The sequence below is a fragment of the Thunnus maccoyii genome, chromosome 15 (genome assembly GCF_910596095.1).
Source record: "Thunnus maccoyii chromosome 15, fThuMac1.1, whole genome shotgun sequence".
Classification (NCBI taxonomy): Eukaryota; Metazoa; Chordata; class Actinopteri; order Scombriformes; family Scombridae; genus Thunnus; species Thunnus maccoyii.
The window spans coordinates 9041681-9055948 of NC_056547.1; the positions used below are offsets into that span (position 1 = coordinate 9041681).

A 14268-nucleotide genomic window follows, 5' to 3' on the forward strand; every position below is an offset into this window, starting at 1 on the left:
AAAGTGAGTAAGCTAAGATAGATGACAAAGATAACAAAGGTAAAGCTAGCTTAAACAAAGCAGTGCCTTCTATGGGCATCATACTGTACAGTCATAGTGATCGGCATGTGTGCGTAGTACTGTGAATCAAACTATTGTTGCAAGGAAATCTCCATGTAAACAATAGAAATGAAAAGGAAAACAGTTGCCATAAGGGAAGTTGGACAGGATCCTTGGCAGGATAACTGCTGGAAGGATGTCTCTAAATAAAGGGCATGCTGATGTTTTAAAGGTATATTCTAACATGTCGACAAGCCAGAAAAGGTTTTTCACGCTTCATTTGTCCTCATTCTTTAATATCTACTTCAAACATCAAGTTATATGTAAACTGCACTCAGCAAAGGTATCAGTTAGTCAGAAAACTTTGAATTCTAACTCAACCAATGAGATTATTTCTTCCTCCAGAGCTCTGACTTTAAGAATTTCTTATACATCAAAAATTTAAATAGTTTTCTCTCTCCCTGTCTTTCTCTCTCTCTGCCTCACTTCGCTTTGGGAACGTCTCCAGAAGGGAAGCTTTCGAGGACGATGTCGATCCACAGGAGGTAAACATGTTTTTCAGATCTCCCTCTACGTCTCTCTCACCGTCTACCTTTCTCTCTCCTTCTGACTCACACACATCATTTTTCACATCAATGCAGAGATAGAAGAATGAAATTGAGCGATTTGTTTTTTGTGCCCAGTTACCTATTGCCAGGAAACTTAAAAAAAGAACCTTGAAAAGCTGAATGCGTGGGATGCCTTTGTTTGAAAAGAGTATACCGGATAATTGATAACCACAGAATGTTCCAGAGTTATAGGGCAACATCTGCACAACGCCTGCACTGATCCAATGAAAAACTTCAGCAGCAGTTACTCTCCAGCTTCCCTCCTACCAAATTTCAGCGAGCACAATATGGTTTCTAACTCCCTGGCCCACTGTGCTGGATAATATCCAATATTATCTAAGTTAAACAACTCAGCCTAAAACCTCTCCCCCAAAACCACCCCGACCATATAAACCCAGTACCCTTCTCCAACTTTCACAACGCCCAAGCTCCATTCTCTTTGGCTGCATCCCAGACTCGCAGAAGTCTTACAATTCACATTTCGTTAGCAATGGTCTATACAAATCATTACTTTCTCAGAACAGACATAACACAGTGCAGTCAATGACACAGCGGCGGTGTGCTGTACAGAGTCATGGCAGCCGAGGGGGATCAAACAATAAACAATACAGTTATTTGTCATGTTGGGTTTATAAAGGGAATCAAACAGCTCCTTGTGCTCCTTAATTGGGGCTGGGTGGAGTAGCTTTGGTGCCCAGAGTGAAACAGCGGGGTGGCGTGTGCCCAAGCCCTCATAACGTACAGTAAATATAAACACATGCTCTACCCAGGCCCATGTGGCATGCTGAAAGAGATCCCTTGTCCTCTCTCTGATGACTGAAACTTCTTCCTTCCTACTGCCCTGAAAACACGTGGATTCTGGAAGTTGCATGCAAGCTGCTGCGGTGTGGCGACTGAGAAGAGAGCTGAGAAATGGCAACCAGCGAGGAGGAGATACTGACATCTACTCTTCAGCACAATGCGGCACTACTCACAGCTACAGTGGCGCCTTGTCACTGCACAACGTCATCTGGACGCAGGGCAGCGCTTTCATCAAAAATATCAATTTCTGGAGTTTCTCAAACAGGCCTGCAATTTTTATGAATCATACACTGTAATTTTTTGAAAACAATCTCTGCTGTTTATGTGGCTGTAATTGATTTGTTTATGAAAACAGCCATTGTTCTCAAGAGTGTCAGAGGCAGCCAAACCGCTGAACGGCTTCAAGTGGAAGTCATTGTTCTATGAATGCAATGAAACCGAAGCCCGCTGACCATGTGTACCACCAAAGAAAAGCACCCCTCCCTCCAAACAAAACCACTGCTCAAAGCTAGCAAGGCTAACGGAGCTACCACATTGTTGCATGTTAAAAACAGCTTCACTCTCTCTGCTGTTACATTTACTGTTGTTTTGTTCACAGCTCTCGTGGGCTTAAAGGAGGATGGTTATCTGTAATTTTCTTCAGGTAATTCCAGACACCATCTGGCAGCTTTGCAGCATGACAATCCTCTTGCAGTTCAATTTTCAGGTCCTCTTACTGGTGCAGCCAAGAATAATTAGACGAAATTGTTGGGGTGTTCCAGTCAGACGTGGAAAGCTCAGCCAGGTTAGCAGTCCACAGAGATACAGAGATGGACAGGTCCAAAAAAATAGCTACCTCATGGCTGATGTGACAAAGGGTTTGGTTGGACACATAGAAAGTGAGTTATTTGTAGGGAGACTAGCTGCAGCAGACAGCAGGCAGCTGTCCAGTGCACCAAGCCAGATGTGAAAGTGCTCTTTTCATTAGGGGGGTTCTCCTCTGCAAGGATTTCCTTCAGGATCTCTCATTCAGATTAACTTATTATCAATCATGGTGGGGAAATACTGTGCATGAAACCCACAGTGTATTAAAAATATTGCAGGAAAGTTAAAAAAAGAAAGTAAACTATGAGAAAGTAGACAAAGGTCAACATAACTTGAAGCATACTAGTTTCAGCTGTTACTTGACAGATCCTGTGTCTACTTGTGATGGTATTACATGTTTATTGGTTTCATCCAATGAAAATGAATGTTTTTAAATGTTGACATTTGCCTTGAAACTTAGTAGACTCTAACTCACCAGCCTAAGAATATGAGATTATCAACAACCTCACACATGTCCTCTGCAGCTACTTTAACATAATACCATCAGGAATGCTTTTTAGATTGCTTGTGTGTAAAACAAACAGAAGGACATCTGGTTTTATTCCACGAACCATTAGACTTTTGAACAACCACAGTACAAGAAATGGTCAGTTTATCTTGTGTATATGTACATAATATGTGTCTTTGTGGTGTTGGACATAGTTCTTTTTTGTTGTGGATATTGGCCAGCTAAAGAATGTCCGCTGCCATTAATCCTTGTGTATTTTAACTCTTTTTAACGTTGTCATGTTTGTATTTTTAGATTGTCTTTATTTGTGTAAATTAACTGGTCAAATGTACTTTTGTTTGCAAAACTGCTTGCCTCAAATTAGAGAAGGGTCTAGCTGCAGTCTTGCAGACTCACCCTAACCCGATGTTGTCACCCTAACGGCATGTTAGACGCCCCCCCCCGCGCCCCCTCACCACCACCACTAACCCTAACCCTAACCATCAAGCCTAAACCTAACCGAGTGGGTGTGTCATGTAGTAAAGTGGGTGTGTCATGTAGATACCGCATGTTCGTGATGTGGCTGCAGCTGGATCTATTTGGTCAAATTACTCCTCAAGGGCATAAAATATTTTGAACTGAATTACCAATCAGTATCAAGTTGTGATGTGATGGAGTAAGACATCACAAAAACAATATGGCAGACAGACAAAAAGGGGATTAAGAAACCTTTTCATCTATCGAATACCAATTTGGGAACTTTAAATATCGATATGAACAATACTTAAGGATAGGTTCACATTTTTTCAAGACTGTCTAATACAATATTCACATGCTCATGTGTTTATTTAAAGAGTTACTGGTCACTGTACTTATTCCTACTTTGTATACTGGCTGTGAAAAGATCATCCAAAGTTTTAGTATGAAATTCTTTGTTTCTTTCTGAACTGAGTTGCAGAGGAGGGATAGTAACTCAAAGACCTGAAAAAATGTGATATAACATTAATTCATTTATAACTTGTCCAAGTGGCCGTGGCATAAACAGGCTAATCCACTTTGGCTTGTGTGATTTTGAAAAGTAACGCTCCATTCACTGAAGGAAGACCATGAGGTGCTGTTGAATGTTGACAAAAGCCAGTAAGTAGACCTTTGAGCTTAGGTTATTTTGTTACAGTTATGTTTCAATCTAGTCTAGTTTTGTTTAATTTTAAAGTGAAAGTTTCATTTCTCTTTGCTTTAGTTTATTATAATCCTGTCACATCCCCTCCCTGTTTTATTCCATGTTATATTACATTATGTTATACAAGTCACAACACTGTTCTCTCCTTCATTAATGCAAGGTTTTAAAGTTTAAATTATACATGTAGGTGAATGTTTTTTTCCACCCTGTGTTCAATCTTTGCACCTCACTCTCTTTTATTGTGTTTAATCTTTTTGCTTGGCACCTTTAGCCTTTACTTACTTACAGACAATAAATTACATCTGAGGACTCTTTCGACAGAACCCAGAACACGAAACCACAAAATAACAGAGTGGAATAAAGGACAGCAGGACCTTAATTTCCCAAAAGGAGTGACTGCGACTTATCAGAGACAGCATCTTAAGGGCAGGCCGGGGCGAATGAAAGCAAGGTGAGATTGAGTCGGGTTTAGATTACAGGCTGATGTCTGCAGCGCCAAGGCCATACAGTAATCTCTTATGACTGATTGGCTGCAACCAGGAGTGACAACTGAACTGATGCTATCTTGGTTATTTCTACCGAGACGGCATTGAGGCAGGAGACGAGAGGGGCAGGCGGGTGTGATAGAGCAAGGCTTGACATGCAGTTGCTGTTTTCAGATGTTGTGCTGAGGAGCAGGTGACAGAGAGTGAGTCTCTATGGGGGAAACAGGGATTTCCTTCTGCATGAGTCATAGGTAGCAACAACAACAACACACTAAAAATATGAATATGAGACTGTACATGCACACAAAAGCACAAAAAAAAGCTCTTTTTCTCTCTCTCAAACACACACACACACACACACAGACCAGTGTTTCCCCCAGAATCTCATTGTCAGCGGCGAGGAAACATCAGACCATTGGACACTAAAACAGAAACCAAAACAAATGAAATTTTTAGTTTATTGGCAGCTTCTTAAGGAAGAGTGACCCATCCTGCCTGTGTATAATTTCAAGGGAAACTCTGACACACACACCCAAACACACACACACATGCTTGTAAGTACTGGATACGTACAAACACACAAGTCGGAGCACTTGCATCTGTCGATGCCCACGTGTTCTGTTACCGCAGCTTTGTGAATGCTATTTTGTGAAAGTGCTTTATTGGAAAATTTGCAGGAAAATTGTCCATCGGTAAAATTAAATGCTCAAGCTCTTCATGGCAACAAAATCCACCGCTTTGGATTTATGAGTTTGATCGTTAAAGTGTTTCTCAGAGCTCTGTTTTGGCATGAGGAAAATGACGATAAAAGAAGCATTATTAAACGTTAAAATTTGTAATTCTATATGAGGATGTGCAAGCAGACACGTGTTGCATGTTTTTAAATTATGACCTTAATCATACATCAACATACACATTACTTATTTAGCATCTTAGCTCTGTTATACTGTATCTTATTATACCACTGACGCCATTGCACCCCAGAGATTATTGATGTTACTACTTGTCTGCTTTATCTATTTATGCAGAGAGCAGCTGTAAAGAAGACCCAGTATGATCCGTGGGGAGCCCAAAGCTCACAGAGTTAATGAACTGAGAGCTGGTGGCACAGATGCAGCTTAGATAGAGAGGTGGAAGGATGGAGGGAAGCGGAGGAGGGGGGTGGGGAGGGGGGGGGGGGGGGGGGGGGGGCAGTGTTGTGGAAGCCTGGCTTAAGAGTGTTTCCATGGTAGGATTGCCCAGGAATCTGATGCTGGTGCCAGACGCGGGGAAACCCTCATCAAAAACAAGGGAGCACACCCATCAACACCAGCCCAGAGCCTGCACATGGCCCTAAAGGCAGTCATATTCAGAGCCCAAACAGAACCGGAGGAGCCACTGACCCAAAGAGTGGATTTTATGAAGTTGTATGGTTTTGTAATTCCTTTGTCGGCACAGAATTCAGTCCGACTCCTCGTCTTTCAGATTGGAGTTTTAATTAAACAAATAATATTTGGAGCAGCGGTACTCTTGAGGAAGAAATAATCTCATTGGTTGGGTTTGACCTTAAGGGGAGGAGCTAAAGAACTACAGTTACTGAACTACTGAAACAGAAGTTTGACCAAAAAAATATCATAATATTGAAGTTATTATTATTACAAGGTTTATTTTTCAAAACCTTTGAACTGAGGACAATTAAGCTGAAGAGTTGGAAAAATGAAAGATGAGATTTGCATTTGTCGAGGATATGTATTGATATATTAGACGTTACTAATTAAAGGATGGTAATTTTATGTTTTGAATAATTTTGCATCCTTTTATCCTCTGTACTGATTTCAGGAATGACTTTACTCTGCTTACATATAACTGTAGTGATGCACCCAGAAAGCAGTAAACCATGTAGTTTCATTATAATTTGCTTCATGCATGACCTGGAGTTACCTATAGTGCTTGGTAACACAGCTTTACATTTTCAGAAAGAATGTAAAGTGAAAATGCACTCTTATTAAGTCAAAGTAACGAGACTGTAACCAAAGTATTCAGAATTACCAAGATTAGCTGCTTAGTTCAAACTCTAATGAGTGGACTTTAAGGGCAGCTAGTTAAGCTAACGAGCTAGCCTTTAACAAACGACATCTCCAAGTTTATTTTTGTCATGACTGGAGGTTTGTCTTCACCAGTTTGCTAACTCATGCTCCAAAAAGTGTCTTTTTGTCTCTGTCAACTGAGGTTTAAGCCAACCAGTGACTTAAAATCTGTCTCTGAGAAACGGTACATGAGAAACTCTAATCTGCCTCCCTCTCAGGAAGAGATCAGCGTTAATCAAAGAGGTCAGAAAGAGGGGAGCAAGGCCCGAGCTCATACAATCACTTCTTGTTTTGATAAACAATCTCACTATTTCATTGTATGGCGCTGGAGGGGGCTGCTGGAGTGCCCGTCGCAGCCTTGAATTCTTCCTTTCACAGGTGGAACAATGAAAAGGCTTCCCTCTTTTCTGAATGAGTCACTGGGCTGATAGGATCACACGTGTTTACATTGCTCAGCCTTGGCCCAAACCGTACCTCACGTTGCTTTGCTAAAGCTAATCAAGGAAATTGCTGTTTGTAAATCTCGTTGTATCAACATCTGGGAGCAGTCCCCTCTCCCTCCCGACCAAAACGGCTTAAAGTAAGAAAAAGAGAAACAAATACTGACGCATGGCACACGTGCACGCACACACACCACGTGCACAGCCACCCACACATACACACACACACACACACACACACACGCACACAATACATACTGCATTTGTGACCCATTCCTCTGCTGAACAGGCAATGGAAACTTCTGCAAATGTAAATCTGGTGGGTTAAAAATACGGCGCATTAATGTGCACCACATGTGGCACTCTGGCAGGATGGAGGATATTTTGACGGCGGGGGGAGAGGAGGGAAGAGGGAGGGAGTAGTCCTGGGGTTTCTCCAACAACAGAGAGAGGCAGACACACACACACACACACACACACATACACACACACACACAGCTGCACTGAGACGATGCAGCCCCGACTCCAAAAACTCCTCCTCCTTTACCTTGAGCCTTTTCCACGAACACCACCTTGGAGTCGTGCTGGAAGTTGTGTCCGTCGAGGAGCATCCTCTCCCCTCCGGGGGCGGGACACGTCTCCAAGCTCTGCTTATCCACCAGCGGTAGCTCCTGGGCCGATCTCTGGGCTGTAGGAGGGAAAACAGAAACCGGCCTCATTGCTCAGCTAATACACACCCACTCCCCATGCAGACCTGAGCATCCAGACTGAGGCTGAATCACTACCTAGACAGCTTTCTGAGACCTCTCTGTAAAACTGTAAACCTCTACCTCTCCATCTTAAAATTAAGATGCCTCTCTGCCAGTAAGTAGGGAGAGGTTTCATGTTGTGTTTATTTGTGTTTTCCTAAAATTATGGTGGATGTTTTGTCCCAAATATTTGGTTTAAGAGTATCTTTCAACTCTCTGACTGTCTTACTCCTCTCTCTTACCTTCTGGCTTGCCCTTCTCATTCCTCGGTCGCTTTCAGTTTTTCCAAAATGATTTATTACTTGCCATGAAATATTTGCAAACCTTTCCTCTCTAAGTATAATGCTGATGTCTTGGCCAGGCCTCTCTAGTGAAAGAAATCTGTAATTTCATCGTGATTGACTGGGATAAATAAATATAGGTTCAATAAAACATCAATATCTTTCTCATGTGAGGATCATCTTTTTGTAATTCGATGCTGCTGCTTTCTGATTTTGATAAAACTCTAATTCCTGGTCTTTGGAAATCATCAGTCTTCCCCACATCTCTCTGTTTCTCTCCCTCTGTCTGTCTGTCGCTCTGCCTCACTCACACACAAAGTGAATTTTGGTCAGAAACAATTGCTTTGTGGCAGTCGTTCAAAAACTAACAATGGTCTATTTCAAGGGGCTGAGATCATGGTTTAACTACTGTCTTTCATTTACCTCATAAGACTTAATCTCAATGGCAGCTCTCACTGCCAGAACCACATGAAGTGGTTGATTTGCCTGAGTTTATCCCGATCCAGTGAAAGGTCAACTCCAGTGCGCTGCAGAAAGTCAATGAAGTTTATCGAGCAAAGGCCTAAATAGCCTTTACACAGACAAATGCTGTCAAAGTCAAATGCAGCTTGCATGCACCGGTTCTGCAGTGAATCTAGTTATAGGGCTGCATCAAATTATTTTAATTGATTAATCTAATGCTTATTTTTTGATAAAGTGATTAATTAATCAGATCAGATTAGACATTAAACATTCAAAAACCAAACAATATTTAATCTACAGTGATGAAACAGTGAAAAGCAGCAACATCTTATATATGAGAAGCTGGAATCAGTGATCCAGGTGATAAATAACTTTAAGGATTAATCAGTAGTGAAAGTTTTTGGCTACTGACTAATTGATTAATCCAGTCCTTCTCAACTTTTTAGTCTTGTGATCTCTTTAAACTTTATTTTGAAACCCCTGGTCACATGTGTCATATGAGTAGTTTCATCACAGCTTTATTTTTTTCCCTTCTAATCTGAGATATGTTTGATCTTAGTAATTAATAAAGGCCAGAAATGGTAAAGCTATCCAGTATTTTCTAAAAATGTGTCTTCTGAACCCGTAGAAAGGTCTCGACCCCCCTGTTGGTGGTCAATAAGTCAACTATTCACTACTCTAAAAGAAAAACTAAAGATGTACTCACAGCACTCGATGGGGTTTGACGCAGCCTGCAATGACACTGTTCTCCCGGTGGCCTGGTTGATGTGAACTCTGAAAACCATCCGCACACGTGTGTTTTTACGTCCGATGTCGGTCTCCCCCTTCCGCAGCTCTATGTCCGAATTACGCAGCTTCAAGATCCCCGCGCAGTCGATTCTGCAGTCGTGGAGACATAAGGTGAAGAGGTCAAGTTGGAGTCTGTCCGCGAGGCAAATCATCACGTGCGTTGGTGACATATGCTGCAGTTTCTCAGTTAATCAGGTTGTGATTTATATGGTGTTTCATTCTGGACTCACTCAAAACAGTCCTGAGGGATGCTGCGGTCATTTCAACAGAAGATTAACACCACCACCCCCTACAGAGTTTTTACACTTCAGTGCAACTACTCTGGGGTATAGTTCAAACTCTATAGACACAAATGTCTGGGAGCGTTCATTACATAATGAATATCTATGGTATGATCCACAAGAGATCATCCCAAAATATCGTCCCTGTCCTCAAATCTCACAACCAGGAATTGGCTGTAATGATTGTTTTTTTTCTTCCTTTTTTTGTACAGTGTTTAAGTCCTCATCATCAGACACTTAATAAAAGCCTCCCTCCTCCTCTTCCTCCTCCTCCTCCTCCTCCTCCTCACCACTTCTCTCTGTCTGCACTGCACTCATCTAACTTTTTCATACTTAAATACCTCGAGCCTTTCCAAACGGTTTCTGGCTTTTCCATCGCTGTGCTACTTGATGCCGCATTCCTCAAAGCCTAGTTAATGTCAACTTTTACACACATTCGAACACTCCCTAACATTCTTCTTGCCAGACACCAGGGTCTGCTTCACTGGCGAAGTAATCAGGTGTTGATGCTAAGGAGCCCAGCTGTTCGGCTCTCCGCCTACGCAGACAGACTGAGTGCAAAACCACATACTGAGGTGTCCGTTCAGTGCCTGAGAAAAACTTTTAGAAGGACAGCACAATACCAAGAAGAGAGGCAGTATTGTTTTGAAGGGACTCCAGCACAATCATTTAATTTATTAAGAGTTAATTGGAGTCATACCAAGTTGACCAACAACATTTGTGGCTTTGTATCAGCTAAAATATCTGAACTGAGGGTGATTAATGATTTAGTTTAAGACGCATGCCCCTAAATCATCATAAAAAACCATTTCATGATGATATAATAAAGCTTGTATTCTATACCTCATAGTAAAACGTCGACAGTGTAGTAAGTCACACTGGAGCACGTGTCAAAACGAATAAATCTTGCGCAAATCCCTGGCCTATACTGTAAGTACTCTGAGGCGTGTCCTCCGTGAGAAAAGAGAAGCCATATCCTGAGGAGAAGTCGTTGTATAAGGGGAGCTTATGTGTTACATCCATTAAAAGGCAGAGAAAGTGCTGATGCTAGCAGCCCGCTACTGCCTGCAGCTCAGACAGAAACCCCACGTCCCTGTTAGCAGCTCTGAGCTTCCCCAGTAATCTGATCTCTGAGGCTTATAAAATGGGAAAGCCATTCGTCTGTGTACAGAGGGCAACACGTTCAAAACCCAAACACACTCGAGGAGGCCTGCAGGCTCATGGACACACACACACAGATACATTAGATACAAAACTCTTATGTCCATAGTGTCAACTTTTTTAGAAAATCTGTACATCTAACATGCTTTTAAAGGCTCAAGAGGAGCAAAAATTTAGCCAGGTAGAAAACTGGAAGGATACCTCGGTTGAAGTATTACTCTAAACTGGAATTCAGAGATTATCACATGGTATCTTTACAGAGCAGCTGGCTATCATGCACAAACTGTTGCATATCAGATGTTCTTTTTGTGAAGTTCAGCTCAAGTCTCAAGTCATTTTACATAAGTTCAAGGCAAGTCTCAAGCCAGCTGATACAAGTCCAAATCAGGACTCTGGCACTGGAGGGCAAATATGTCAAGATGCAAATATGGGAATGCTTTAAAATGCCACATTTGAATGTTTTTCTTTTAAAGCTGTTCTAATTCTGGTTTTTACATGAGTCATGGACCATTGTGTGACTAAACTTACTTTAGACTTGACATGAAAGTAAAACATTTTTGCATGGCCTCACATCTGTATATCTGATTAATAGCCTGCTGCACTGAAGGGACTTAGTTATGAGGTGGTATTTAACAAAACACTATTAACACAGCTTTCAAAGGAAGGATGTTAAAATGTTTTGTCACTGTAATGGTCAACATTCAACCCTGAAAGACTTGCATCTTGACCTGATTGACCACTTGGACTTTGACGTGGACTTGCCTTCAAAGACTTGACTTGTACATACATGTCTGTAATAACTTGCGATCTGACTTGTCATGAACAACTTCAGACTTAACTTGGACTTGTCTCGAATAACTCAAAAACTTGACATGGACTTGTCTCATATTGCTTGAGACTTAAAGGCATACTACGCAGGGTTTGTCGGTTGGCATTCAAAGTTGGCCCCTCCTCCCTGGCTCATTTACATCAGAACAAGCTGAGAGAGAGCGAGAACAGTGGTGGTTGAGTGAGCTAGAAAGTGAATGAAGAGAGCAAGCAGCAGTAGCAAGAATAAAGCCGTGAATCAAATACATAAAATATTATTGTCTGATTGTTTCATGGCAGTTATGTTCTGAAGCACAAATAAACACGCCCACACCTCTGCACACCTCTGCCGAACCATGCGGGAAGGTGCCGCATTGCCAGATTTTGTGTGAATACAGAGTTTCATCCTGTCCGCTGTGGCCTCTCTGCTCTGTGTGTGTGTAGCTCAGCCCCACCCTCGGTCAAACAGACACACAGACAGAGAGCAGAGGAGCAGCACTCTGCACACAGCAGAGGAGAGAGACGGAGAAACAGGGGAAACCTGGTCACTATGTTTTCAAACAACCTCACACTTATGTGCTGTAATTGGCTGGGGGCTACACACCACCTACCCAAAGGTTGACACACAGAGGCGTCCCAAACACAGCAAAATAATAAGAAAATACAGATAAATACGCCACCACATGCTTCCAGTGGGTCATAAGTGATGATTAAGGGGGGTGAGAGGGATTTTTGTATAAGTCTATACATTGTTTTTTAGGAAAATCTTGCATAATATGCCTTTAACTTGGATTTGCATTTGCAGACTTGACTTGCACATGTCTCTAATAACATAAGGCATGACTTGCTCTAAGATAATTACAAATAACTGACTTTTTAACCAGATTTATTCCAGTTTTAACCAAGACATCTGGGGTTATTTCTAAGTCTTTTGGGGCAAATCTAAGTCGAGTCTTGAGTCATTCCAGACTTTATATGGACTTGTCTTTTAATTAGATGGCTCATTTAAACCAGACCAAAGCAAAAACATTTAAACCAGATTTAGCCATCTTTTAACCTACAATTCACCAACTCACATCTCACTGGGTAAGTACAGCCTCTGACACTACTCACATGGCTCGCATGTTGTTCTCTGGCAGCAGCGGGATCTCCAGCACCTTGGTGTTATTGTGCAAGGCCTCGTGGCTCGGGGTGGACACCGTCTTCCCGGTGATGCGGTGAACCTGGTAGAAGGCGTGGGGCCTCAGGAGCCTGTCGTCAGCTGTGCCAATGAACAGCTGCAGGGTCAGAGGCTCGCTCTCCATGTAACCGTGCAGCTAAGAGGGGGAGAAAGAAAAGACGCAGTTGTGGTTAAGCCCTCACGTCTTCTCCAAAAAAATAAAAAAGCAGCCACTTGTATGCTATAAAACAAACCAAGGTCTTTCAGAGGTCAGGCCTTCAGTGTGATGGTTTTCAAACAACGTGCCCATTTAGGATCTTGTAATCATTTTATCTTGATTAATTTACTACCAGTGGCCTGTGTGCACTTCCTCCATCAGTTCATGTCAGGCCTTCCAAGATGTTGATCCTACAGTAGCTGAATCTCAGGGGCAGACACTGCCAGAGAGCAGTAAAACCACCCACCTACAGCCAGCGGCGTTGTGATTTGTGAGCACTGTGCTTGTCTTGTGACAAGACTGAGCCAGTGTTTCAGCAGAGTCAAGGTCATGTCAGCTCCACAAAGCCCCGGTCAACCAGGGTCAAAGAAAACTCTCACTAGTGACCCTGTTCTGATTTTTATCAGTAAAATGATCCCACGCACGTTTGAGTTGGAGACAGTACAAAAGTATTGCTCGCTGTTGCTGGCAGGCTGAACCCAGAGCTTCTAAAGTATTCCCAGACCTCCATAGGTGTTACTTGACAGGGGGCCTCCTGCCAGGATGACCTCAACCACCCAGCCTGCGGAGTGCAGGCATGGAGCCCAAACCCGCAGGGTGAAATCTGAGAACAGCGGCTACTACTGACACACTGTCTGAAAGTTATGTATGTTATCCATACAGTGTGACGGGTGAGAAATTACAGCAGAATACTCAGCGTTCTGAAGTCAAAACAATGGAGTGAAACACAAAGGGTATAAGAAGAAAGTAGAGGGGCTCCAATAAAGGAATGTACTAGTAAATATAATGTATTGAAAGTAGAGATCATATAGACAAATTGGTCATGTTAATGTTATTTAAGATGTTAAGGCTGCAACCTATAACTTGGCTCATAATCAAACTACAGCAAAGATGGGGGAGCCTATCTGTGTTGCATATGTGAGGCTGTTTCACCTCATCGATGTTGGTTGACGGTGAAAATTTCATCAACCGATCAGGTAACATGAATGCAAATATGATGAATTTTGATGGCATTGTTATTGTTGACCAGAGAGGTGGTTTTTTGCATTTCACCACACTCCACTATACAGGCTGATATATTAATGATATATTACATTGGGAGAAAAACTCCCCAATGAAACATTCAAGTTGTTACATTTACCAAAATTCTACCTCTCTTCAGCCATTTGGTCCTTTTTGGCTAAAAAAACATCTTTCCATCCTTTTCATTAAAAACAGGCAATTGCTACACCTGAACTGCTCAGACTGAATTAGAGAAGCTGATATTGTTGGACAGTCACGTCCGGTGTTATGACTATCTTCTCTATGGAGCGTTAGCTGAAGCAACAGGACCTCAGGAGTCCAAACTGGCATTACGAGGCAAGAATAATGTCTTAAAATGAACAATATGTGCACATCAGCATCCACATACCCTGTCAAAGTGTCACAAAGGCATACACTGAACCCCAACTA

At 42.2% G+C, this 14268-nt stretch overlaps 1 protein-coding gene across 2 annotated transcripts in view; it reads right to left on the reverse strand.

The window, feature by feature from the left end:
• The window catches only part of nfatc1 (nuclear factor of activated T cells 1), a 48096-nt gene that overhangs the window by 24750 nt on the left and 9078 nt on the right, over positions 1-14268 (reverse strand). For both annotated transcript variants that reach the window (XM_042435792.1, XM_042435791.1), the window contains exons 4-6: positions 12554-12756; positions 9109-9281; positions 7458-7598 (exon numbers count right to left, since the gene is read on the reverse strand). In XM_042435792.1, coding sequence (XP_042291726.1) covers positions 7458-7598; positions 9109-9281; positions 12554-12756 — 517 coding nt within the window. The remainder of the gene's footprint in view (positions 1-7457; positions 7599-9108; positions 9282-12553; positions 12757-14268) is intronic.